The 26,171-nt window shown below is 43.0% G+C and overlaps 1 protein-coding gene across 1 annotated transcript in view; it reads left to right on the top strand.

Annotated features, from left to right (window-relative positions):
- Positions 1-26,171, top strand: part of NT5DC1 (5'-nucleotidase domain containing 1) — a 105,295-nt gene that overhangs the window by 50,504 nt on the left and 28,620 nt on the right. Inside the window, exon 7 of the mRNA XM_048492460.1 lies at positions 24,276-24,450. Coding sequence (XP_048348417.1) covers positions 24,276-24,450 — 175 coding nt within the window. The remainder of the gene's footprint in view (positions 1-24,275; positions 24,451-26,171) is intronic.

Raw genomic sequence — 26,171 nt, 5'->3', positions numbered from 1 at the left:
TCTTTATTTTAAAATATATTGACACAGTCATTGTTGCTTCAGGTATGTTTTAGCAATTTGTCCCAGTGCTTCACTGAGCCCTTTGAACTTCAGTTTATACCTTCCTATAGACATCAAATTTGCTTGCAGGAATAGTACTACTGAACTTTCCATGACTTTGCTGTGGGTGACTTGCCTTTATTTTGTTTGCTAGCACAGAGTTTACTATATGAGGGGTTTATACTGTTTTATGAGGCACCATTTTAATCTCCTCTAGCACAATTTTTTTACAACTCTAGAGAATGCTTGCTAATTCTCCACAAACCCTTTTATTCCCTCAGCCTTTCTTATGTCACTGACTACAATTTATACATGACCATAATCCCAGAGTTTGAGATACCTGCCTCCCTGCACCACCTGACAGCCCTCTGAAGGTGGTATGTTGATGTATGGTTGATTTAAATTTATATTCTTATGCTGGCAAAAGAGTAACAGATAACTAATGTAAAATTTGCTTTCCCCCAGACAAATCACAAATCAATACTTTGTAGTTACCTTAAAAATTCTATAGAACACCCAAAAATATCATCTTACATGTAATAGATCTAAAAGTCCTGCTCTATCATTCAGCTTACAAAAATGTCATGAAAAGACTGCAGCCTTGGGCACCTTTAACCTTGTACTACTCTTAACCCAGTAGTACGCCCTGTGTAACACAGTAGAGCTTACTTCTTAGTAAACATGCAAAAGATTGCTCTGGGGCCACCCCAGCCAAACAACTGGTAAGAATAAATTCAGCATCCTCTCCTTTATGGTTTCCTACTTCCTACTGAAGTTATCTTTCCCTATAAGAATTAGCTGCCAGGATAATGTTGCTTGCATTAATTTGAAACACATAGTTTCCCCCTCTGTGAGTTATGCCCCTAAAGAGCTTATAAAAAAAATGGAAGGAAGGGAGCAGATGAAAGGACTCCCATACTGGATTTCAGATGTCCTGAACTGACCTTGAACATGGATGGTGAAGCCTTAAGTCTGCAAGATGAGAGAAGACAGGGGCAGGACAAGCAAGAGGTGAGATCTGATCCTGCTTCCCCCAAGAAAATATCCCCAGCCCACCAATTTAATTAATTAATTATTCAAACTTGATGTACTGCCCTATCCCCATAGGGCCCTGGGCGGTGTACAATCATGAAAGCACAGAGCAATAAAATGTCACATTAAAATTCCAATTAATTTTACAGGTTATTAACTACTAGCCCCAAAGCCCATTGCAGGGCAGATGCAGTGGGCCCTAGCAAGGATGGAAGAGGAAGACTCTCCCCTTATAATGGGCTTTACTGGGACTGAGCCCTCTTTGCTCCCTGTGCAATGCTTGTCACCTACCTAGTTCTGGGTCAGCGGCTTGGGGTGGAAGAGATTGGTCAGTGTGGCTTAGGGTAGTTGTGAAGTTGAGGGTAGGGAGAGGGTGGAGAGTTGTTGTTGGGGGTGTGGGAGGGCAGTAAGGTGAGGCTTGAGGTGGTGGGTGTGTTGGATGGTGAGGCTTGTAGTGTGGGGAGGGTGGACATATGAGGCCTGGGGTGGGGGAGGGTAGAGTGGGAAGGCTTGGGTAGGGGGAGGGTTGGGAGGTGTGGCTTAGGATGGGGGAGGGTTGAAAGGTGTGGCTTAATGTAGGGTTGGATGGTGAGACTTGGAAGGGAAAAAGGGAGGATTAGGGTAGGGGCAAGGACAGGGTCAAAAGGTGAGGCTTGGGGTAGGGGGAGGGTGGAATGGGGATTCTTGGGTTGGGGGGAACCAGGAGGGTTTCTGTGGGCTCGTAGTCAGCTTTTCTGTGGATCCAGGCTAGCTGTTGGGGGTGGGGTGGGAGGCAGAAGGACTTCTGTGGGCCTATGAAACAGCTGTGAGTCCTGCTCCCCCATTCCATTACCATAGCCATTTATTTTTAGGATAAACATAATTACATAGCATTTTCCCTTAGTTCACAAAGGGCTTCACTCATTTTATTTATATGTTATTTAAAATATTTTTACTCTGCATGATAAACCAACTGTTCACAAAGTACTCTAGAAGCTAAGATTTTATCCGGGGGTTTTCCAGTGCAGGACCTATTCTTGGAAACAATGTGCTAATCTTTAGAGTGGAAAAGCTTCTTTGTATTTTTTCTATTACCTGCTTGCTATTGAATAAATCAGGAGCAGAAGGGAAAGCTGAGCAAGAACAAGAGATCAGTAGTAGCACTTAAAGCAATTAACTAAATGCTAATGTAAATTTGGCTGAAATAATCAGCTGCAAGGAACAAACACAGCATTGTGTGCTGGAACAATATGATCATTACCACATTTGTTCTACTAAGGAACAGAGCAAAGTATATGGTATGATAGGTAGCATATTGATGGTTCCAGTGGCTTTACAGACTGCACAAGCCCTTTTACTGCAGTGGTTCTCAACCTTTCTAATGCCACGACCCTTTAATATAGTTCCTCATGTTGTGGTGACCCCCAACCCTAACATTTATCCATTTTACAAATGGAGAACACTGATGCAGAGAGTCTTAGGCGACCCCTGTGAAAGGGTTGTTCGACTCCCAAAGGGGTCGCGACCCACAGGTTGAGAACCGCTGTTTTACTGCAACACTGTAAGAGGCTAATTGGGCCATGTGACATGGTATAAATGCAACAAATATGTAAATAGCCCTACCTTAGAGTGATTGAATGGTTTCATATGTACATTTAATGAACTCTTGTTCAGGTCTGTGTCCCAGCTACAAAACTTTGTAATCGAGAAGACATGCATTTAGCAATACAAGAAATCACTGTCATGTGCATCCAACTTCAAATATGTGTAGATGGCAGTGCAGAACAGGTAGAGGTCTGGCATTCTCTTAGCTCTTCACAGTGCCTGGGTACTACTTCTCTGAGACCCCCAGTTTACACACTGAAAGTGATGCTGTTTCAGGGTGGGGGAGAATCCAGATTCTCCCTTTCAGGGTGAATGCTCCCAGATTCAGGGTGAGGGGACCCCAGATTCTCCCTTTAAGGTGGATTTAAAAGGAGAATTTGGGCTCTCTAAACATCATTGAAAGTGATGCTGTTTGGGGGTGGATTCCAGTATTACAGCGGCCGGCCATTGGGGGGGGGGGGGCAAAACTCAGATTTTGCACCGGGCTCCATTTTTCCTAGCTATTCCTCTGCCCAGAGGGGAGGGCAGAAGGGGTTGCTGGCTGCCGGTTGGGAGCCCAGGTGATGGGGGGCAGGGTAGGGCAGGGCAGGGCAGGGGAGTCTGCTGTCCCCGGTCTCAGAGAGCTGCTTTTATAACCACTGAGGCCAGAGGCTGGGCTTGGGGAGGCATGGTCATGCCCCAGGGGTGGGTGGGGGCGGGGCCCTGCCCTCGAACCCCCCCATAAAAAATCTATACCTACGTCCCTGTCCCGAGGTAAGCACAGGTGCACCAGAATTGATCAGGAGCTGCCAAGAACAGGGAGCCCATCTGTCTTCTCTCTTACCTATATGCCTCCTCTTAGATCTGTGAGCTGGCATGTTGTAAATGATGTTGAATGTGTGCAGATGCACCCAATTATTTATTTTTAAACTTATCATTTTGCATTATAAAAATAATCATTCAAGATAATTTACAGTATAACAATTGATTTAGTAACAATGGAGAAGAAAGGAAAGAAGGAACAAGTGAGGCCCAGCCCAGCTCCTAGGTCTGCCCTAGAATTGTGAAGCTGCTGGATCACAGTAATTTGAAGAAAGCAGGTAAAATTACTTTCAGAAGAAACAGAATAAAAATATTGCTGTAATGACGCTAAAATAGCAAAACTTTTTAATGAGTGACTAAGGGGTGGCAGGAAGGACAGCACCAGGGTTGTTTGCAAACCAATTATAAGAAAATTTCTGCTATTAATGCCATGAAAAAGTTCTTGTGTGAGAAAACTAAAAGTCGAGGCTGTAGTGTGGATTTAAATATCCTCATCTGTATATCAGTATTGTATGAAAGATTACTAATTCATTAGGTTCAGGTTAGGATTTTTGTTCTGGAGTAAAATAACAGTTTACAAGAAATAGATGTTTTCAGTACAAGACTAAATTTTATTAACTTGCTCCCTCTGGTGGTTCATAAAATAAGAACTCAAAAGCACCTCAGTATGATGGGAACTAATTAATGGATTTCGTGTGGAGAAACTATGTTGCAGTTAGTTGACACTGTTCACCTGATATTGGGTTGCATCCAAAGACTTCTTTTGTAGGGTTGCCAGCCATCAGGTGCGACCTGGAGATCTCCCAGAATTTCCACTGATCTCCAAGAGGCAGAGATAAATTTCCCAGGAGAAAATGGCTGCTTTGGAAGGTAGACTCTAGGAATTGTGCCCTGCTGAAGTCACTGAGGTCACATCCCCAAATCCCACTATCCTCAAGCTTCACCCTTAACATATGCAGGAATTTCCTAATTCAGAGATGGCAACCCTATTACATAGGAAATATCTTTCATTTACAGAATAGTTTTCAAAATCTTGTGAGTATCCAACCATTTGTAAGTTTTGTGGATCAGGACTTTAATATTTCCTCCTAAAGCCATGACTTTCTGAACCTGGCAAATTTTCTTTGTAGAGATCAAGGATTTGTCATGGACAGCACAGGGGACAGATCCCCACGGGGGGTGGTCTGCAGTGGGAACGGGAATTAGCAAATATTGGTGCTACCAGAAATGTAAATACTGTGCCATTGGAGTAACTATATGGTTGGATGCATGCAAATGTTTGCATCTACAAGAGGTCAAAGTTACATAGCTTCTTGGACAAGGAAAAAATGAGAACTGAATCATGAAATAAGCCCCATGGCGTTTTTTAAAGGACAGACACTTTGTGAAATAGTTGGGAATGAGAGTTCCAAAGAACTGTGGCTAGTCCAAGGTCACCCAGCAGGAATGCAGGAGTGCAGAAACAGATCTGGTTCACCAGATAAGAATCTGCCACGTACGCAGCCATTCAAAGTATGTCATGGTTGCTGTACCGAACTTACTCCTGAGTAATGCGTGCCTGGTTTTCTTAACTGTAACCACAGTATTCAGGGAATCTAGGGTGCCTGGCCCCTCCCTCCCATCCCTTGCATGTCGCCCCTCACTCTCTTTCCTCCCTCACTTCTCTTCCCTTGCATGCCACCCCTCCTTCCCTTCCCTTTTCCTCCGCTAGGGTGGGTGGGTCATATCAAGATGCTGGGCCCCCTGCCTCCCCTCCCTTGCATGCCACCCCTCACTCTCTCCCCTCTCTCACTTCTCTTCCCTTGCATGCCTCCCCCTCCGTCCCTTTCCTCTCCCTCCCTCTCTTCCCTTTCATGCCACCCCTCCCTCTCCCTCCCTTCCCTCTCCCTCGTGTGTATGTGTGTGTATGTGTTTCACTTCCACTCAAGTTACTGCCTATGTACTGTTTCCACTGCTCATATCTGGCCGTCTGAGTGAACATTCTAAGCAGCACGAACATTCTAAGGGTGACAGTTACACACAGGCAGCTCCATGTTCTTCACCATAGAGCGCCAGGAAAAAGGCATTTTACCTGGGCCAGGTGTGAAATTTCAGGTATGTGAACATCTAAAAACATCTAGCCTGGCTGACTATAGTGGCTGGGAATTTTCAGAGGAATTGGCCCAGTAGTTACTGAGTTATACTATCATCAACAAAAACACTGTTAGCTTTATATATATATAGATTTGTGGTTTAATTTGAAGATGAACACTCAACACTCACTTCCACTTAAAAGAAATAACAGAAAATCTGCTCTTTCCTCATTGGACCTCTTATTTTCCTTGACTTCTTGTTCAAAATTCCTAGTCCAGCAGTTCTGTTCTTCCTTAGCCTCAGAAAAAGGCTACAGCTTGCCTTCTCAAGTTTCTGAAGTTACATGCTGACTGGGCTGTCTCCACTGCCTGTTAAGCATTGTTACCATTTGTTGCCACCAGTGTTGTGTAGGGTTACAGCCTACTCAAGTAGCTCAGGTAGGCAAGTTACTAATTGTTTCCCTCAGAATAAATTTTATTTGTCAACCAGTGAACCCCGCTGTTTCTGTAACTGGCATTATATCCCAAAATAAACACTTTCAAACCAGACACAATTTCAGGCTTTCTAATCTTACTGGCACTCTCTCCCTGCCAGGAATGATAGCCAAAAATATTTCCCTGGAGAAATGAAATCCCCTGGAGATGCATAAATGCATCCCCTGAAGATGCACAAAGCAAGTACTACTTTTATACACCTGTTGCCCTAACCCCTGAGAGTTTTTTTAAATTTGTTATCGTTTTTAATTATTGACTTGGTAAATGTATCCTCTAATCAACCATGTTTATCTGTTTCTCCAAGTAAACAGTTTGCTCCAGGGTATGTTAAGAAAAGAGCAATTACAACCATGTGCCACAGAATTCTTCCGGTCAATGCATAAGGATGCATAATGGGCTTACCTTGGGAGTGTAACAATTTGTAGCTTAATTGCAATCTGTTTATGTGCTCTGAGAAGCACCATTGCCATATCTTATAATCTGTTTCCTTATTGAAATGAATTGTAGATAAGTTGATTTGCATTGTAATATTGTTTGGGCACTGACTTTCCTACCCAACAATACTCTAGGCCTACTTCTGAACAAGCAGGTAGCAGCTGTAGCCATGTTAGCCAACTGTGGCCTTTCCTGGCCCCTGTGATACATGCCCTAGTTAAATCTAAATTAGATTGTATTGTCGAAGGCTCTCATAGCCGGAATCACTAGGGTGTTGTGGGTTTTCCAGGTTGTATGGCCACAGGAGAAAATACCACTGAAACATACAACCCAGAAAACCCATAACACCCTACTAAATTAAATAATTTAAATGCTTTGTGTGAGGGCCTGTGCTTGAAAAGCTGACTTATGATCCAGTGAAAATGAATCAAATTGATTCTTTTACCCTTTACCCTTGAAGGTGATTTGCTCACATTTGATTAACAGGCTGCCTGTCAATCCGCATGAAGGAATGGGGAGGAGTGGAAATGAGGGAGGAAAACAAAAATCTGAGCAATGCCCTGAAACTCATTGTTGGAATCCAAGGGGAAGCATATGCTGTTTTGCTGGCATGCGTTGCTAGCAGCTGAAGGAGACCTTCCCAGTCCTCAAGAAACAGTCAGCTATGTCCAAGAATTCCTGCATCACACTGGCATTGGGTCCTGCAGCAGAGAAGTGCTGGTGCAGTGGTAACATTCATGCCCAAGCATCACTGAGCCATGAAGTGCCCCACTGCTGGCATTAGTGTCTCTCTCAATGGCGTAGGTGCCACTTACACCATCTGGACTGGCAGTGATGGCAGCAGCAGGGTCACTCTGGCTCCCCAGCCCTTTTGGCACCCCCTACCTATCAATTGCACTGTAAATTGCAAACCTCTACTAGTGTTGCTGTTCTATACGTATCGCTAGAAGACAACAGATCAGAATCATGTTTTCCTGATGAAGCTAGTGATACTGAATTTTAACATTCATGACAAACTGAAGGACAGTCTTGGGGTAAAATACAGTTTAACCAGAAACCCACTGCAGACAGTTGCTGTTTTTCACCCAGTTAAGTAAAATAAGATTCACAAACAGTATTCTTGATTAGCTACCAAATGGAGCTTTTCAGACAACATTTGTTATTGAAAATGAATGCTAAGAAAAGGTTTTCCAAGCATAGTTCCATATTATATGATTGTGCACTATGTCCTAAAACCAAGAAAGGTTGTCTCATGCAAGTAAGCAGCTTGCATCAGACTTGCTTGTATCAGACTTTCCAGAAACCTACTAAAAGTGGCTTATAAGTCATGTACAGACAATTTACTGCATTTAGTTAGTTGCAAGAATAGTTGCAAAACAGTCATGTGAAAAACTGTAGTGAGGAGGAAAAGATAGACCAGAAGCCCTGTGGCAGAATGAGGTTATAGTGTCAAGACAGCATTTAAAAGTATGAACTTTGGTTGAAGAGCAATAGTTGCTATTTCCTGAGATGGCTACATTGCAAAGGTGAAGAAATAAGAGGGACACTATTCTAGGACAATGTGGGAAGTCTAGTAAGAAGAAGAGATGAGTGGTGTTAGATATATTTTCCTGAACAGCAGCTAACACTGGACTATTGATCTTCCCCAGCGATATGCAAATGTGGGAGGAAATTAGGTCTGGAGCACTTTCTATTCATTCAAGGGGCCCAATAGACCTGATTTGTTTTCCATAGAAACTGGATGTATATTTTACAGCATGCCTCAGAATCAGCTGCAATAGGCAGAGATTCCTTAGCAGATTCTCAAAGCATTCTTAGAAGATGTGGGAAACAAAAGGACATCTGAAAAGCATTGGCCTAAAATGTCCCTCAAAATTGATCACATCAGTGCACTGTCACTAGATGGCAGTAACTAGTTTAGCTAAAGAATTAATATCTTTAAAGAAATCTGCTTATTTTCTTGTGATTTTGAAGCCATCCATTCCTTAACTTTTCCATTACTTTTCTTGGTTGTGTTCTGTGTCATGGACATCCATGTGACGGATACAATTACAAAAGGTTCTACACTAACCCATTATTCACTTCCAGGTAAGAAAGGCTAAGCTTCTGAAATCCTCCATATATCTACAAACAGTTCTGTAGAACCTCAATGTCTAAATGTATCAATTTTAACATAAGCTTTATAGAGAGCCAACATGGTGTAGTGATTAAAAGTGGCAGACTCTATACTGGAGAACCGGGTTTGATTACTCACTTGCGTGCAGATGTGTGGATTCCGCTTCCCTCACAAACCAAACACACACTTAAATTCATTGGAAAAGAAATGGCCGCACCCCGGTTTATAAACAAATAATGGAAAACTCTTTTGGAAGCTGGGCAGGCATATCGGGGCACATCCTTTCCACCAGGCAGTGAACTGCTGAACCTGGTCACTGTCAGCTCCACAGCTGACCCCTGGCCCTTTGGGCAGCACACCTCTGAACCCGGCACTGTCCCCCAATGGGGACAGGGACAGGATGTTACTAGATGTCACTTGGGCGCCTACCCATTTGTGACACCCCCTCCTGCCAGGGGTAGCGAGCTTGAAACAGGGCTTCTAGGCCTGCATCCTCAAGCCCTCCACTACCCCCAGACCTGTTATTGAGGCCCCCGCCTAGGGCAGTCTGGCATGCAAGCCTGCCTCCCCCAAAGGATGTGCCCCTATGCCCTGAATCCACCCAGACTGCGACAAATGTCTGCCATAAATAGCATACAACAAAACAACAGCCCAAAACTCAGGGAGGGAGGGTGGGTTCCACTCACCAGCAGCCTTGTAAGGAGGCTGGGCTGAGCCGGACATTGGCTTAAATAGTCTGCCCGGCTCCCTCATCACATGACGGTTCTCACTCCGTCACGTGACCCATTGATCCGAAGAGGGGAAGGCAAGCCAATTGCTCCTTCCTCCCCTGCAGCAATGGGGCCCCGGGTAAGTCCTGGGTGCGCTTTTTCTCCACATGAGCAGCAGACTCTACTCTTGGTGAACTGGGTTTGTTTCCCTACTCCTACAAATGAATCCTGCTGGATGACCTTGGACTAGCCACAATTCTCTACAAACTCTCTCAGCCCCACTTACCTCACAAAAGCAAAGGAAGGGGAGTGGAGGGGAAGGTGATTGTAAGCCACTTTGAGATTCCATTAGGGTAGAGAAAAAGTAGGGTGTCAAAATCAACTCTTTGTAACGAACTAGCAAAGTCCAGGCCAAAGTAACTCTTCTCAGTTGTGCTGGCAATCGTAGTCAGTTGTGCTGGCAATCGTAGTCAGATACACGTGATGCGAGGTCTGAGAGCCTCAGACCTTTGGTTGTAGATTTTACACAGTGGCACATCACAGTCCTGCCAATCCGGAATAAACAAAGCCAATACTCAAAGCAATACATAATAAACAAAGCATAGTTTCCCACAGGCAAGTGAAGATAAACCTACAAGCAAGATTCCCCATCCCAGACAGAAAGCCAGAAGCAGCCGGCAGCCTCCTCTCAAGGACAAACTGCACACTCACCACATCCTGACACTCTTCTTCAATTAGAGCCACTGTCATCAGATTCCAGAGTGGTCTGTGCATGCTTATGCTTGAGCAACAAAAATTAGTGTTATGGTGCCACAAGATTTCTTTGGGGATTTTCTGCAATAGACCTACACAGCTATACTTCTAAAACTATTGTGGTAGAAAATGCTGTCAAATCATGGTGACCCTGTAAAGTTTCAAGTCAAGAGACATTCACAGGTGGTTTGCCGTTGCTTTAGTTGGTCTGAAAGGTGCCAATAGACACAAACCTTTTTTTGCCTCTGCATAATAACCTTGGCTTCCTTGATATAATAACCAGGACTAAAATTGCTCAGCTTCCAAGATCTGACAAAACTGTTCTTGTCATCTAGAGCCATCTAGGTCAGGGTACTTGAACCATATAAGTTATTAAAGGCACAGAAGGCCAGTCATGAAAAAAAAAAGATGGCTACACTATTTGTCACTGCAGCAGAACTGGCAAAGATGGGGGGGAGGGGGGAGCCATGCTCTGACAAGCATATTAAAATGTATGTTAATACATTTACTGACTGTTTAACAAGTTTGATGAAGTAGGCATATACATATACTTATTGGAATTTTTTTTTTGTCTGACCACTTGCAGTAATGGAACCTGGAAGTAAATTCAGAACACCTCTTTAAGTTTTAAATGACAAAGCATGTATGCTTCCCAGAAGCGCTCGTTTCAGATTTTGGGTAGCCCTGGATACTAAGTGCCTCTGATCCCCCAAGAAACCTCATGGTTCAGGAACATTCCACCACCTCTGGACTCACCTCTGGAGGCAAGAAGGCACCAATTCCTTGCTCCAGGATTTGGCCAGGATTCCCTTTCCTCCTTACTTACTTCACTTTCCTGTGCCCCAACCTTACTTAATTCAGCAGTCCTTACTTCTGAGTGCAGAGGAATGTGCTGGTGGAGGAATGAGCTATTTATTCTCCCAACCATTTGTCTGGTTTTTGCCTGGGGGCAGAGGGAATATTGTGCTTCCAGGCTATACCCCATCTTCCACCAGTCACTACTTCTCAGCCTTCCTTTGCTCTCTCATGTGAATGTGGCAGGTGGAATATGGGCAGGGCTCAGTGGCACCATCTGTCCTGCCTGCACAACAGCAAAGGAACAAGGAAGAGGCAAGAGGTCCTATGAGGAGGAATGAGCCATGGCAGCTGCTGACCACCTCACTGACCACTGCTTCTCTCAGCTCTTTGGAAAGACCTAAAAGGTATTAACTAAATAAATATGGCTCAGGGTTGCAATATTTTTTAAAACAGTGAAGTTTCCAAGTAATTTTCCATTCTGCCAACATTTTCGCATTTGCTTTGTTTTCACAATATATTATTGTTGTTGTTGTTGTTGTTGTTGTTGTTGTTGTTGTTATTATTGTTATTATTATTATTATTATTATTATTATTATTATTATTATTATTATTATTATTATTATTATTAATTCGATTTGATAAACCGCCCTACCCCCGAAAGGCTCAGGGCGGTGTACAACAAAACGAGAACAACCATAATAAAACAAATCGAATAACCCCAGTTAAAATGCAAATCTTAAAACTATAGCAGCAGCAATCCACAATAAATAGTTAATAATTAATAATAAGGGGCGTCTGGCATCACACCCCGGCGATCAAGACCTGGGAGTGGACAAATTCTGGGAGGGGGCTGGCAGATGGTCAGATAGTCACCTGACAGCCAGTAAACAGGGCAATAAGAAGGGGGCGGAATCATTGGCCGGTCCCCCCAAAAGCCCAGTGGAACAGCTCAGTTTTACAGGCCCTGCAGAACTCCCCAAGGCCCTGCAGGGCCCTAACTGCTGGAGGAAGAGCGTTCCACCAGGCAGGGGCCAGGGCAGTAAACGCCCTGGCCTGTGTGGAGGCCAGCTGCATCATAGAGGGGCAGGGGACCACCAGCAAGTTTGCCTCCGCAGAGCGGAGAGTACGACCCGGGACACATGGGGTGAGACTGTTCCATAGGTATGAGGGCCCCAGGCCACGAAGGGCCTTAAAGGTCCGAACCAACACCTTGAAGACAATCCGGAATTCCATCACTGGGAGCCAGTGCAGCCGGCACAAAACGGGGGTACTATGATCTCTTGCTGGGACCCCCCGCGAGAAGATGAGTCGCCACATTTTGGACCAGCTTCAGCTTCGCTCGATCAGCCGTTAGCAGCTGGCCTCAACCCTAATCCAGCCTGGAGGTGACGTTGCATGGATCACCATGGCCAGATCGGTCTGGGAGAGGTAGGGGGCCAGCCGCCGGGCTTGACGGAGGTGGAAAAAAGCAACCCGGGTTACATGTGCCACCTGGGTCTCCATTGAGAGGGACGAGTCCAGGTGGACACCCAGGTTGCGAACTGAAGGAGTTGGTGTCAAAAGAACCCCTTCCAGCACCGGCGGCTGAAATTCCCCAGTCCCCTCCCCACGGCCCAGCCATAGGACCTCCGTCTTCGCTGGATTAAGTTTTAACCTGCTCTGCTTCAACCAACCAGCAACCGCCTCCAAACAATGCTGTAGAGCCGCAGGGGCGGTGGCCGTCCCTGCCCCCATCAACAGAATGAGCTGAGTGTCATCATATTGATGACAAATCAGCCCAAAGCTCTGCACCAGCTGAGCAAGGGGCCGCATATAGATATTAAATAAGTTGTATTTGAGTTGTATTTGATCGTTTTTATAGAATTCATCCCAAATCATTTGGTGGCTGCAGATGTATTTGCAAAAATAGCATTCTCTTTTCTGGTTATGAGCTGTGCCATGGAAATTGTTATCATGGCTTTTGCTTTGATTGAATAATTTGTTTTTAAAATTTCTTGTAAACTTTTAAATGAAGGAAAGATAACCTTGACCTGTAAAAATAGAGAGGTACCTCACATAGTTTTTTGAATGGTTCCCTGTAAAGAATACTGTGGGAAATAGTGTTAGACTCCTTGACAAAGCTGTTTGATTCATTTTTATTAAAGACAAAATTCCAGAGACGTGGCGAGAGGCAAGAAATGTAGTAATCCCAAAGCCAGACAGTGGAGCCCTGGTATGCATTTCTTAACATCCCATTTCCCTTTGCAGCCAGGATGCCAAGATGTTCAACTCCTTGCTAGCAAACAGAGTTATTTCCTTCCTAATGGAGACTTTGAAAGCCATAAATTTTGCTCAAGTGACTCTGGATGATCAAAGCATTGTACAAATAATTTTGCACGTGAAAGCTGCATCTAGATGGTGAATAAGCTGACAGTAAGACAGGACATGCACCAGCCTGGCTGGCTTGTCTCCAGACTTGTGTGCCTGACTCCTTCCTCCCCACTCATAGGGAAAATCCTAGCTAGGAAGTTACTTCAGCTATATGTGGTGTGCAAATGCAGGCATGCCATGAAGGGAGAAGGGAAGTGAGAAAGAAGATGTATGGCATGAGTCCTGCAACAAACCAGGGTTTTCTCACATCCCAGTCATGGCTGCTTATGTGGCACTGGGAAGAGCCAGAGAGTTCCCTCATCTCTGACAGAAGACCAAAGCGAACATCAAAGGTGTACAGACCAAAAGCAGACATGATAAATCACTTTCTGGTTGATTGCAAGGTATTCCTGGTCACCTCTCTTAAGTTTTTTTTTTTCACATATACTCAGAAGAAAATACAGTAAAAGTCTACTGGTTTTGAAATGAATTGTTATTCACTTTCAGCTCAAAGTCACTTTCAGCTCAAAGCCTCTCTGAAGTAGCTCTATCCTCAACTAACATCTCTCTGAAAACTTTTAGAGACCAATATCACTAAGTATTTGTGAATATGATTTCATTAAAAACATATAAAATTGTTGGTTTCAATGAAGACATTAATTCTCCTAGCCATGACACATGTTGAACCATTCAGAAAAGTCTATTTAGCACACCAGCATTTTGACCAGTAACAACTATAAAATATTTAAGCCTTACGACAAAACAAACTAAATGGAAAATTAAAGTTATTTACCGTAGTTTAATGTTTGTAGAATTTCTGAGATACTTACAGCTTCTGGATATAATTATTACTCAGAAGAGAACAATTGTAGAACAATATTCAGTATTAATCAGAAGAGGGAGGGATGTGCCCAGAAATTACAGCAGATGCATGTTAATAATATTATCACAGATTTTTAGTGCTGCTTAAGTAATATTTGGAATAACTAATGTTATAACTAATAACTAATTTGGAATAACTAATATTTGACCATTGCAAGAACAACAGAGCAACAAGGTACTCCAAGATTATATGGAATTAGGCAAACAGTAAACTTTTTACTAAAGGTGAACTGTCACTGATGATGGATAGGAAATTTGTACTGTTCAAATGATAAAGGAAACCCTGTTTGTTTGGGGCATTATTAAGAAACCCAACCAGCCACATTAAAATGATCTTGTACTACACAGACAGTACAGCTGGCTTAATATGTCTAAAAATGCAAAAGGGATTTGTAGAAATCAAATTCTTTAAAGAGATATTCTGGGTATCCAGACAGCACATATCTTATTTAAAAACTCATAATCTATGTGTCAAAGCTGCATTATGTTGTGGACAAAAATTTATGGAATCACAAACAAATGGTCTCCTTATCATGCTTTTAAGCTTTGGGAGCAAACTAACAGCAAAATCCTGTTGGGAGGAAGAATTGAGTTGTGGAGCTGGTGCAGGGCTGCACTGGCACATCTGCCCACTCTGCCAGCGCAAGGGGCACTCCCACCAGTGGAATAGTGGTTCCATGGTGGCAAAACCCAGAATACAGGGCTGCTGTGGAGCTACACTGAAATTAGGGCTGCCATAGAGCTACACCAGCCGGATGTTGGCATGGGGGGAGGGCATTCCTAGGGGTAAAGCCCACATTAGTTGGCTTCTACCTGAGCCTTGCTGCCAGGTACACCACAACCTGGGGATCAGACTTACACCGCCCTTTCAAGTGGCTTAAGTCCATTTAGTGCTATGGAGGGCTTTCCAGCAGCGGGAATTTTAAATTTATTTTTGCTATTTCTGCCTCCCTGCATTGCTGAAAATCCCTCTGGAGGTGGCCGTGTGGTGCAGCAGCTGCGCCGCCCCAGCTGCCTCAGGCTGTGAATTAGACTGCCTGAGTTTCTGCACTTGGTATTTTGCATCTGGTATGGTAGGGTACAGCAAGATTATATGAAGTTAGGCAAACAGTAAACTTTTTACTAAAGGTGGACAGTCATTGATGATGGATAGGAAATATAGAAGTTGATGGCTCAAACCCCTTTGATTAAATGAGTGCAGAATTGCATTTTTTTTTTTACAAGAAGTCACATTAATTATATAATATCCTTCTGGGTCCCTGCATCAGGAGTAAGAAGGTACCGGTAGTTGAACTAAGCAAAGCTGCGAGAGTGAGATTTAAGGGGAAAATAATTACCTACATACCTTAGAATGATTTGAATAACTGGGGATAATTATTGTCTCAAAAGCCATCAAATGGGCTATCAATTTTTATCCATTGGTTAAATTCTACAAATTTCAGTCCTTTCTTGCCAAATCATATGAACAGTTGATGCATTTCTTCACATTTTAGGAAGCAGGTCATTAATGCTGTGGAAATATCAGGATTGCAGATTGATTCTGGACCCTGATCTGAGAGATTACTTAGAAGCAACATATTTAACATGTTGTTGTTGTTATTTATTTATTTATTTATTTAGCTAGCTAGCTTTCGTAGACCGCCTCATCCCCGGAGGGCTCTAGGTGGTTTACAACACAACAACAATCATTTAAAACACAATTACAAGCCTTAAAATCAATAGCAGCGTACAGAATCCTAAAAACAGAGTCAACTCAAATTCCCTATGAGTGGCGCCCGGTCCCAAGGCTGGGAGGGGTGGCAATGCCAGAAGATGGAGCCAGTATAAGGCATTGCCAAAGAGGACAACATATGACAGGGGCCTCCATCAGGGGGCAGCCAATCCGCAGCCAGCCTCTCCAAAACCCCGGTGGAACAGCTCAGTTTTACAGGCAGGGGCCAGGGCTGTAAAGGCCCTGGCCCGGGTAGAGGCCAGCTGCATCTTTGAAGGACCAGGGACTTCCAGCAGCTCCGCCAATGCAGAGTGCAATGGCCTATTTAGGACATATTTAAAAATACAGAGGCAGCTGACAAACAGATAAAGCCATTATTCAAGTTTTTTGCAGTAACAAAGATCATGTATATCAAATTCTCCTTCTTCTTTGCACTTTGGGAGTTGAAATTGGTTAAACCTCAGATAGAAATCTTTAGGTGATAGCCCCATTCAAACTGAATCCGCTGTGAAAAGACAGCTTGTTGTCTCTTGCTGTACGGACTTTTCCACATGCACAGTTTACCACAGATTTTCCCAGTGGTTAAATCATTTGTCTTTTCTGTAAAATCATTTTGCGCATCTTCTTTGGAGTTTTTCCTCCTTGTCTCTTCTCTGTGTTATTCCTGATGGTGGTGGGGTGTCGTTTTTCTTTTGTGCCGACGCTCTAGCATTACAATACAGTCACATCTTGATATGGCAATTCTAAAATATCTTAGCCTCCATTTCTGTTATGGAACTCTAATTACAGTATTCTATTATTGAATTCTATTACTGTTATTGAACAAAATGGGATCCCAAAAAGCTCCTGAAGCAGGCAGAAACACATAGTGCGTGCGCGCGCACACACACACAGCCACATTTTCCAGCCAAATTAGAGCTGCAGTAATGCACCATTCTAGGGCAGTCCCTTGTCAGTTTTCTCCTGCAAGAGCAACCTTCCTTGTCAATTTCACTCACTCCTAACTGAGGACACAGTGTATCTTTGCCTTAATGTTACATACCTAATTCAAGATGAAATTGACAACGCTGATATTATCAATCAGGCTTGTGTCTTCATTCTAACATTACATCGCTATTGTGATGTGACAAGAAAAACAAATTGAAAATTCCTTTCCAAAATGGAGGATCAGAGGGAGGAGAAAATGGTCGAAGGGGAGGTGGGGCAACTATACGGGGGCATGGATAAGGGCAAGGTGTTTGGTGGGGCAGGGAAATAAAGATCATTTCCGCATGATTGCATACTAAAGCGAAACTGGCTTGGCAACCTATCAGAAAAAATTGCAGTAAAAGCAAAAACATTGCTCGGGAAAACAACAGAGGAAAAATTAAGGGAAAATATTTCTGAAACCAAACAGAGGAAAAAGTGTGTGGAATTAAAAGGGGGGGGGGAGTTGCATTTGGTGGCTAGATACGTTGTAAACAACTAATGCAAAAAAGACCAATGTTTATATAGCTGAGAAGTTTCTGACATTTGCTGGAAAGCTGGCCGCAATTACCATCTACTCATTTATGCTGCTGTGATTCATCTAATGGTATTTTATTTTACTTTGGAGTTGATTTTAATGTGTTGATTCTCTTCTTAAGCTGCAGTATTTGAAAGGCAAGATGCTAATTGTTTGTTTGTTTGTTGCCTTACTTTCTGATAGATGGAGAGCATTCTCTCTGTGTGTTTGGAAATCAATGCCCATCATACTGCTTAGTACTACAAAAATATTTCCATTAGAATTCTGCTGATATGAATTCCTGCAGTTTTAGTACACAGTAAACCATTCCTTGACCTGTATCAACCCACCAAGATAAATATGATGGCTTCTTGTGTGTTGAGTTGAGTCTGATGCAGTGAATGAAAAACACCTTCCAAATATTTCTAAAAAGCTTCGTCAGGCATCTCAAGGTATTGACTATAGGTAAATAACCAGTTATGTTAGAAGAGTTGACCTTGCTAACAAGCAAAATGAGGTGCCTGCCTCTGGAGCAGGATATGGGATGTAATTAAGAACAGTTAAGTAGAGCATGAATTAAGAACCACATCATCAGAAGAGAACAGATAGTTCTCCAGTGGTAATGGAGGTAGAGGAATCCATCAAGGGTAGCTTGTGGACAACAGCAGTAGAGAAAAGTGACACTGGTGGAGGATCTTGCATAAAAAACTGAAGTGCCGCTTCAACTAACACTGTTTAGTACTGTGCAGAAGAAGGCAATGGTAAAGGACTTTTAACCAACCCTTACCTTGAAAATCCTATGATGAGATAATCCAAAATGAACGAAAGTAGGACTCCCAGGTTGACGGTCACTCAGTCAGCTACTGGGGAAGAGCAAAGGACGTGCACCAGTTGTGCTATTCTTAATATTGCAACTCAAGTGACATACAGTTGCTGTTGAGAATTGATGCAAAAGGAAAGTCCAAAGCTGTTCAACATATGTAATCAGAACATGGACTATGAAAACTATGAATCAAGGTAGTAAAATGAGAAATGGAACATTTAAATATTGCGACCCTGGGAGTGAGTGAACTATAGTTCACTCTGGATTAGGACATTTTCAATCAGAAAAGTATAAAGTGTTTTACTTGGGAAATGACAAACAGAAGAAATAGAGTTGTTGTAATTGGTGAGATGCAGACTGAGCAATCAAGGGCTGCATTGATTGCATTGTAAAACTGTTTTTAAAATTGTAGGAGAATATATTGAAATATTGAACCATATATTGAATATTTTCTCCCACAGTGATGGAATTTATTGCTTGGAGGTTTCACACTTTCAAATGTATCTTTGCAGATAGCGAAGCTAGCAGCTTTGTCTCTGTTAAAATGGCAACTCAGTTCTTAGAAAGCTGAATTCTGTGCCTAACAGTGCAGTCCTGTGCACAGATTTCAGAGGTTTCAGACTGGAGGAACTGAGTATAGTTTACATTGTAATACTAGCAGGTTAGGTTTTGGGATAGCTTGCCTTAGAACAATGGGTCTAATTAGATGATCTGCAAAATCTTGTTCAACTTTGACTCTAGAAGTACGTCTGGACTGCAATATAGTAGGTGCCAAGGCATAAGTTTTTGTAAAGTGTTTAATATTGTGGTATATTAAGTTCTGTCACTATTTCTCAGATTCTCATGCTAAATTAGACTGGAAACACAGAATATTAACAAAGACATTGCCTCTGTCTTCATTCAATACTATTCTAGGACTTATGTATTGTTCTGAATTATCAGAAATCACCCATAACTTTCTTACTTAATCTATTTTAAGAAGACAAGTACAATAGAATTTGTTTAACCTGTTTGGTTAGTCTTGGGATATCTGGACCTTTCCGCACAGCGGAAAGGGCGCCTCTCCACCGGCAGAAATTATGCTGGTGGAGGGGTGGGGGCCATTCACACGGGAGCGCGCGAGCGGTCCCACAGAAGCCAGCGTAGAAGAGGTGGCTTTGCATGGAGTCGCCTTTTCTGCGTTCCCCCCCCCCCCACTCACCTTGTCCTTCAGCGTCGCTCTGGAGGCCGTCAAAGACCCGCCCACGCTTCCCTCCGACCCCTGGAGGTTGGAGGGCAGCGTGGGCGGGTCCCTGACAGCCTCCAGAGCACGCTGGAGGATGAGGTGAGTGGAGGGGCAGGGAAAGCGCCAATGGGAAGACAGCATTTTAGAATAACCTCGCTAAACGAGTGAAGTTATTAGGAGAGGCTTCACGCCGCTCCTGGGCGGCCAGGGTTAGAGCCTGCGATCCAGAAGCGCCTCCTGTGCAAACAGCTGCCCAGGGACAGCGTTTTTTCCGTCCCTGGGCCGCTGTAAATGCAGAAAGGGCCTCTGTGTAGTTGTGTTTTATTCTCTCTTTTTAAAATGAATATATAGTTATAAATAGCAAAGTTACTTGAGGATTGAAAGCACATTAATTTTTATTCTGCTGGGTAACGGATCATAGAGTTTGACAGACATGCCTCAAACTACTTATCAGACAATAGCACAGCAATGTCAGAGGGTAGAAAACTCTGAGGATATCTCTGTACTGCACCTTTTAAAGCAGTTTCCATTGCTTACTCATTCCTGCCACTAGACCTGTTATAAGGTCTAGTTTTAAGCAATTGCCAGATGTTCTGTATTTCCTGTGGCAGAGCTGTTGGCAACCAGGATGGCTGTTGCAGCCAATCCTGCCTGAAGCTCCTGGCTGCTTCTTACATGCTTGCTGTTGACCTCCTACAATGAGTACAAGCAGGCCTTTCTCATGTGACGTTTGTGATTCCTTCAGAATTGAAGTCAACTTTTCCAAACCATCTAAGTTACATGGGAATTCAGCCCTGACTCCCAATGTCACAAATGGAAATAATACGTTAACTTCAGTGGAATAAGATTTAAAGCACCAGCATCCAAAGAAAGTTCTGAAATAGTTTTTTAAAAAGAGGAAGCGCTTGAAAGAGAGAGCCAAACTATATGTTACATGGATTGTCAACAAGACAGATTTCTTGTGGGCAGCTGTGGTGATATGTTGCCAAAGTAATGTAGTTAGAGTAGTGGAATAATATCTGGGAGTCTCCAGTCTGTTATGAAGCTTCTGCCAGTCAATCTCTCTCAGCTTAAGCTCCTTCACAGAATTGCAGTGAGAATAAAAAGAAGGAAAGAGAACAATGTACATGGCTCTGAGCTCCTTGGAGGGTGGGATAAATATGTGTTAAATAAATCTCAAATCACTGCTCTAAACTTCAAAATGTGAATAAAGAGATTAGAAATTTGGAAGTGTTACTGACGTCTGTGTCTAACGCTTTTAAGGCTTCAGGCTAATCTAGAGGGCTCTGGCAGCTGGGGACCGTGTCACTGCTGTGCTGTCATGCCACCTCCAAAGGGCTTCCAGGCGGTGTGGAAAGGCAGCAAACTCCAGAAAATTCCTGGCCGCCTGAAAGCCTTCCATGAAATAAAATGGATTAATGCCATCATTTCAGATGGCAAAAGTCCAAGATCTGAACCAGGGCATTCCTAGCTTGAAAGCCCAGTAAAGTCAGCTCCATCCCCCGGGAACATCCCTAGCCTGCCCCAAGCTGCACCAGCATTCCGTTTTAGGCTGGCACAGCTCTTCAAGCAGCAGGCTTTGATAGGTCAAGCACCACAGGGCTCCATGGTGCCTGTCTACCTCCACATTTGCTCTGGAGTAAGTGCCACTTACAGGCATCTCCACACTAGTTCCAGAAGCCACTCCTCCCCCACCTCCCCCCCCCACCCCGATTGGGCTGCCAGTGTTCTTTTATAAATCAGCATCTCCTATCTAGTTTACTGCTGTGCACACAAATGCTTGTGTCAGTAGGTGTCACATCTCTTCACTTCTGAGTGCAACAAAATTGTTCTCCGTTGAAGTTATTGGGCAAGCCTTGTGGAAGATAATTTCAGCCTCAGATGAATCCGTTCCATGGGTAACTGGCAGTCTTGCGTGGCTTTCTTATGTATGGATCTACAACAAATATATTTTGGTTTATTGGTTCAGCATTGTTCTACATCACTGTGGGGACAGGGCGAGCTATACATTTGATTGAATAAATAAAGCACAGTTCAGGCAGTTTCCTCTTTTGGCAGTTGACAGGAGTCGGCCTGTTCAGGTTTAGCAGTGGAACAATCTCATATGCCTTCAGATTGTTCACTAGGCTTCAGAGAAAGCAGCAAAATAGAAGGTGAAAGAACACAGCATTCCCATAACAGCGTCCGAAATGGCTACAGTTCTGAAATAAGTTTTGAAGTATAGGATACATATCTTCAATTTTCACTGAAAAGCCATGGTTCTGAAAATAAATGTTGGGAAGAGTTCTTGCAGAGGTGATACCTTCTTTGCAAATGAAAACTCTGTTATGCTTTCTCTCACAGATGCTGTTTAACAACCTTAGCCATATTTCTCACAAATAGTAAATGTGGGGGGTAAGCCTGTGTTGATATAATTTGAGACTCAGAATATTCCCCACAAAGAAAATTTGTTTCATGTGGAAAAGTACCAGATTGGGAGGAAAAGTAGGCTAGAATTCTTGACCCTGCTGTTTTTGTTTTGTATGCTTGGTGGGAGATATGGAGGATTATTCAATCATGAGAGGCTAGAGCTGCTATTTAGACAAATCCAAAAACTAATTTATGGCCTCATCTGCTGCTTCAGAGAAATAGGCCATAGTTGTGACCCAAGGCAGAGTAGTTAATGTAAAGGCTGCTGAACTCCACAGTCAGAAGAGTTTCACCTATATTCAAGACTGGTTGGTTCATAAGTTACTCAGAAAACTTTGCTGTTAACTATATGTTATTTATTTGTTTGTTATTTATTTACTTTATAGTCCTTTCTCACTGAGACTCCAGACAGAGAGAGAGAGAGAGTGCGCGCGTGCGCAACATTCCTGTGATTATGCCACAGTACTTTATTTTTCATCCATTTTTCTGTAGACACTCTGTTAGGCAGTATTTGCCAGATATTTCAAGTATTTCAAATATCTGGATGCTAGATGCATATCCCAATTAAAATGCTGATTTAAGCTATTTGTCCCATTGAAATCAATGGATATATACTGGCTTAAATCCAAGCATTGCTTCAGAGCAGCTGGCCATGGATCAACTGCTGAGATTATTTCTATGCCCTTTCATATATTCCAGTTTCAGATATTCTCATCTTCAGTAATAGCTGAAGTTAAGAGGTTTGGGTATCTTTCTGTTGTTTGTTTTGCACTGAGGAAGAGCTCTGTGCACATTCCACACATAAAAGTAATGTCTAGGATTTGTTAAATCGTTTACTGAGCCGACCACAAATATTTAGCATGAAGGGGAAATGCTTTTAGAAACACTAATAAATTCCACTTGCACTTTTCCAGCATAATGCTTACTGCTGGCTGCCATTGAACCCCTGCCCAAGTCTGATTCCTGTGTTCAAAGGGGCAGTGAAAACCTCACAAGTTAACATTTCTTGTCATGTGTGGTTCTGTTTGCTATGTGCTAGTGTGTTGCCTTCTGTGGGCTGTTGGATATAAAAGTGTACAGTTTTCAGGCTCTGTTACCACTTACTATGTATTGGCTGGTATGTGTTCCAACTTTGAAGTTTCCTGATTTGTGAAAAAGCACTTCCACTATTTTCAGATTTAAGTTATAAACCTGATGTCTTGGACTGCAGATTGACTATTTTTCACTTTTTGGAGTGGTATAGAAGGACTTTAACCATTCTGATGTGAATTTTTTGTCCATTTTTAGGAAAGAATGTAGAAACCCCTTTCAGAATTTTTTAGTCATCAAGCTGCCCTACAACTATATGCATACAATCCTAAGAATATTTTCCTGGGAATAAGCCCAGATGACTAAATTAGGACTTACTTCTAAACAGAATCACTAAGAATTTCAGCTTTAATGCTTCAAGAGTCATATGGTGTAGTGGTTAGAGAACTGTACTAGGATCTGGGAGACTCAGGTTCGAATCCTCCCTACCCAAACTGAGCCTAACATTCCTCAGTTTACTGTTGTGAGGACGAAATGGGAAAGGGGAGAATTTTGTAAGCCACTTTGGGTCCCCACTGGAGAGGAAGGAGGGCTAGAAATGAAGTAAGTTAATAAATAATGTACTTAATTTCAGCTTTGTAAGTCCCACAAAAATTTGCTCATAAATTTGAACCTCTTGTCAGTTGGACTGAAACGTGTTTATATATTACATTGTAGTTTCTGACTGACTGATTACCAAATCAAACAGTGTGTGTTCTTTTCAACATATTTTTCATTGGGTAGGAATACTTGTGTGTGTACACCCATGTGTCAGGGTGGTGCTTATCTGGTTAAGACGAATGTAGCCCAAGACCTCATGTCTGTCATGTAACCAGCTTAGATATGTAACCAAATGCTTCCTTTGATATGTAACCAGCTCTGCTATATGTAACCACTGCCATCTATGCATTCTTTCCTTGACCTGAGTTTTATGGCTTTGCATGCTTGTTAGAGAAGTAGGTCTCCCCTAACATGCCTGTCCTGTGAGAAAAGAGTTACGACTGTTATCTTGTCGTGGGCAGGAAGCCAGGGGGCTCCAATGCTATCAGCCGCTGACCTTGAGGCCGGGCACACCCCTGGTCTAGGCACCAGCTGCTTTCTCTGGGAATCTGGGAAAGGGAACTCAAGAGGAATATATGGGACCTAAGATGCCTGTTCAGTTAGAACTGCCTTTGCCAAGTTACTGTGCTTGATCTACCTCATCAATAAATGCTGCTGAGTAAACTTCCAGAGTTTGTTTATTGGGTTAAGATCCAGGCAACTAATACCATGTGACCAGTGGGATTTTTCTGACAGCTCCCTTTTCAGCATCTACCCCCATAGGATCCTGCAAACCAACTTTTGACATTATGTACACTGTGAAAAGCAGTTTGGGAAACCAGTACTGCCCCAAGGACATTTTCTTAAGAGTCTTGTCACAAACATGAATGGGTTCGTACATTGTACACAAATGTGCCATAGTCTGTATAATGTTCTATTCTGTTTCTCAGAAAACTGTGGAACATACTTTCCAGAAGTGAAAAGAAATCCAGAAAAATATATACAAAGTTGCCCTGAGTCTGTTAAAAAGTGGCTTAGAAAACTGAAGGACAATGGGAAGATTCTCCTATTGATTACCAGCTCACACAGTGACTACTGCAGACTCTTATGTGAGCACATCTTAGGGTAAGTATAGTCCACTATTTTATTTTAGACAATATTATTCTGGCAGTAATAACAGCCACTGCAAGATGTTTTGAGAACAGTAATTCTAGAGTGGCATGCATTCGCGTATATATGACATTCAAACTAGGCAAGATGTTGGAGACTTATGAAGAGTTTCTCAAATGTTATTTATTTAACTGAAGTCCAGTTTCAGCATATTGCTGATTGTATCAAGAGAGCAGCAGTGTGGGGAGGTATTTGACCATTTTCCAATCAAACTCAAGTCCCCAGTTGCTTTTTACTCTGTAATAAAAAAGATATGGAGATTTCCACGAGTTTCAAAGGCAGTCCTGATCATTATCATCTTTATTGTACAATCAACAGTCCTGTGTAGAGCATGTTATGTATACTGGAAGGAGGTCAATTTCTTTTTGAGAATGTGGGCAGCTGCCATACTACCCAGAATTAATAAAAGGTGCTACAAGCCACTTGATCCTGCTTCTCACCCTGAGTAGTCATATGTAATCCAGTTTTACTGGAATCACATCAGCTATCCCTGTAGGCAGCAAAAGCTGGAACACATTTGAAGCAGTTTCCCTGCATTTCCAGTGAGGAGAACATAGGCATAGACATTACACTTATACAGAATCCCTCCCTCCCTACCCCAAGTGGTGAGCACCTTTTCTTAAGGACAGCCAGAGATTTCCTTCTTGGTGTCTGTTCTGGCTAATTTTATTTTGCAGTAGGGACCTTTAAAAAGTGTAGAAAAGGGAAAATCTGATGTTCATGAGGGTGCAGCACCTTTCGTATTAGAAAAAACAAAGAAGGTTGTGAAGTCGTGCCCGCGACGCCGCAAGGAAGAGAGAGCCAGTAGCAGGAAGCGCGGGATCCCGTGATCCTGGCAACTCTGCCGTGTGCTCGTCCCTTGCACCTTTTATTAGGGTTTCACTAGGGGCGTGTAAAGGGGTCGGACAGGCGGGAGAACGGGAGGTCGGGAGATTGGGAGAACGGGAGATCATCATGTGATGTATGATCTCATCGGGCTGCTACGTGCAGGAGGAAGCATCCGTGTCTGGGTCTAATCCTCACATGAGGGCAGGGGCCCTTTTGTCCCTTTGTATGGGGCACCTGGTGACCGCGAGTCAGGCAGTTCATGACCCGTGACTCACGGGGGTTGGGGGAGTGTGTGCGCCCAGAAGGCCGTAGCTGGCACCGGCATTCCAGGCGCTCTATCTACGGTTCTGCTGGGTTCGCGGGCTCACCCCTACAGGTTGAATCATCTTTGAGGAGAAAAAAATAAGGATAATAGAGATTAATGAAATTACGAACTGAATAGGAAGAGTAAATACATCTAATTTTGCTGATGAACACTATTTAAGTAATATTAAATTTCTGAGAAACATTCATATTGAGCAAAAGGGGGTGGTACATGACCACAAGGTAATAAAGGACAAAATTGTACCACAAGGCTACAGCTTAATGCTGACAAGATAAAGCCTCCAACTGGAGTGCAATAACAACAGACTTTTTACTTATATGTTTCATTACAATCTTAAATGGAAATGTACACAAGTTTATAAGTATGTAACAAACCAGCCATCTATACAAACATAAGCTAGCAGGAAATCTAGACTCAATGCTGACCTCATAATGAAATTTCAAGGCTCCAGAGGTGGAGCTACAAGGGGGCCAGGGGGTGCACATTGCACCGGGCGTGCGCCGGGGGGGCGGGGGGGAGGCAG

This window comes from Sphaerodactylus townsendi, linkage group LG01, assembly GCF_021028975.2.
Source record: "Sphaerodactylus townsendi isolate TG3544 linkage group LG01, MPM_Stown_v2.3, whole genome shotgun sequence".
In the NCBI taxonomy this organism is placed as follows: domain Eukaryota; kingdom Metazoa; phylum Chordata; class Lepidosauria; order Squamata; family Sphaerodactylidae; genus Sphaerodactylus; species Sphaerodactylus townsendi.
The sequence above is the reverse complement of the archived record's forward strand: the minus strand, read 5'-3'. Positions and strand labels throughout refer to the sequence as shown.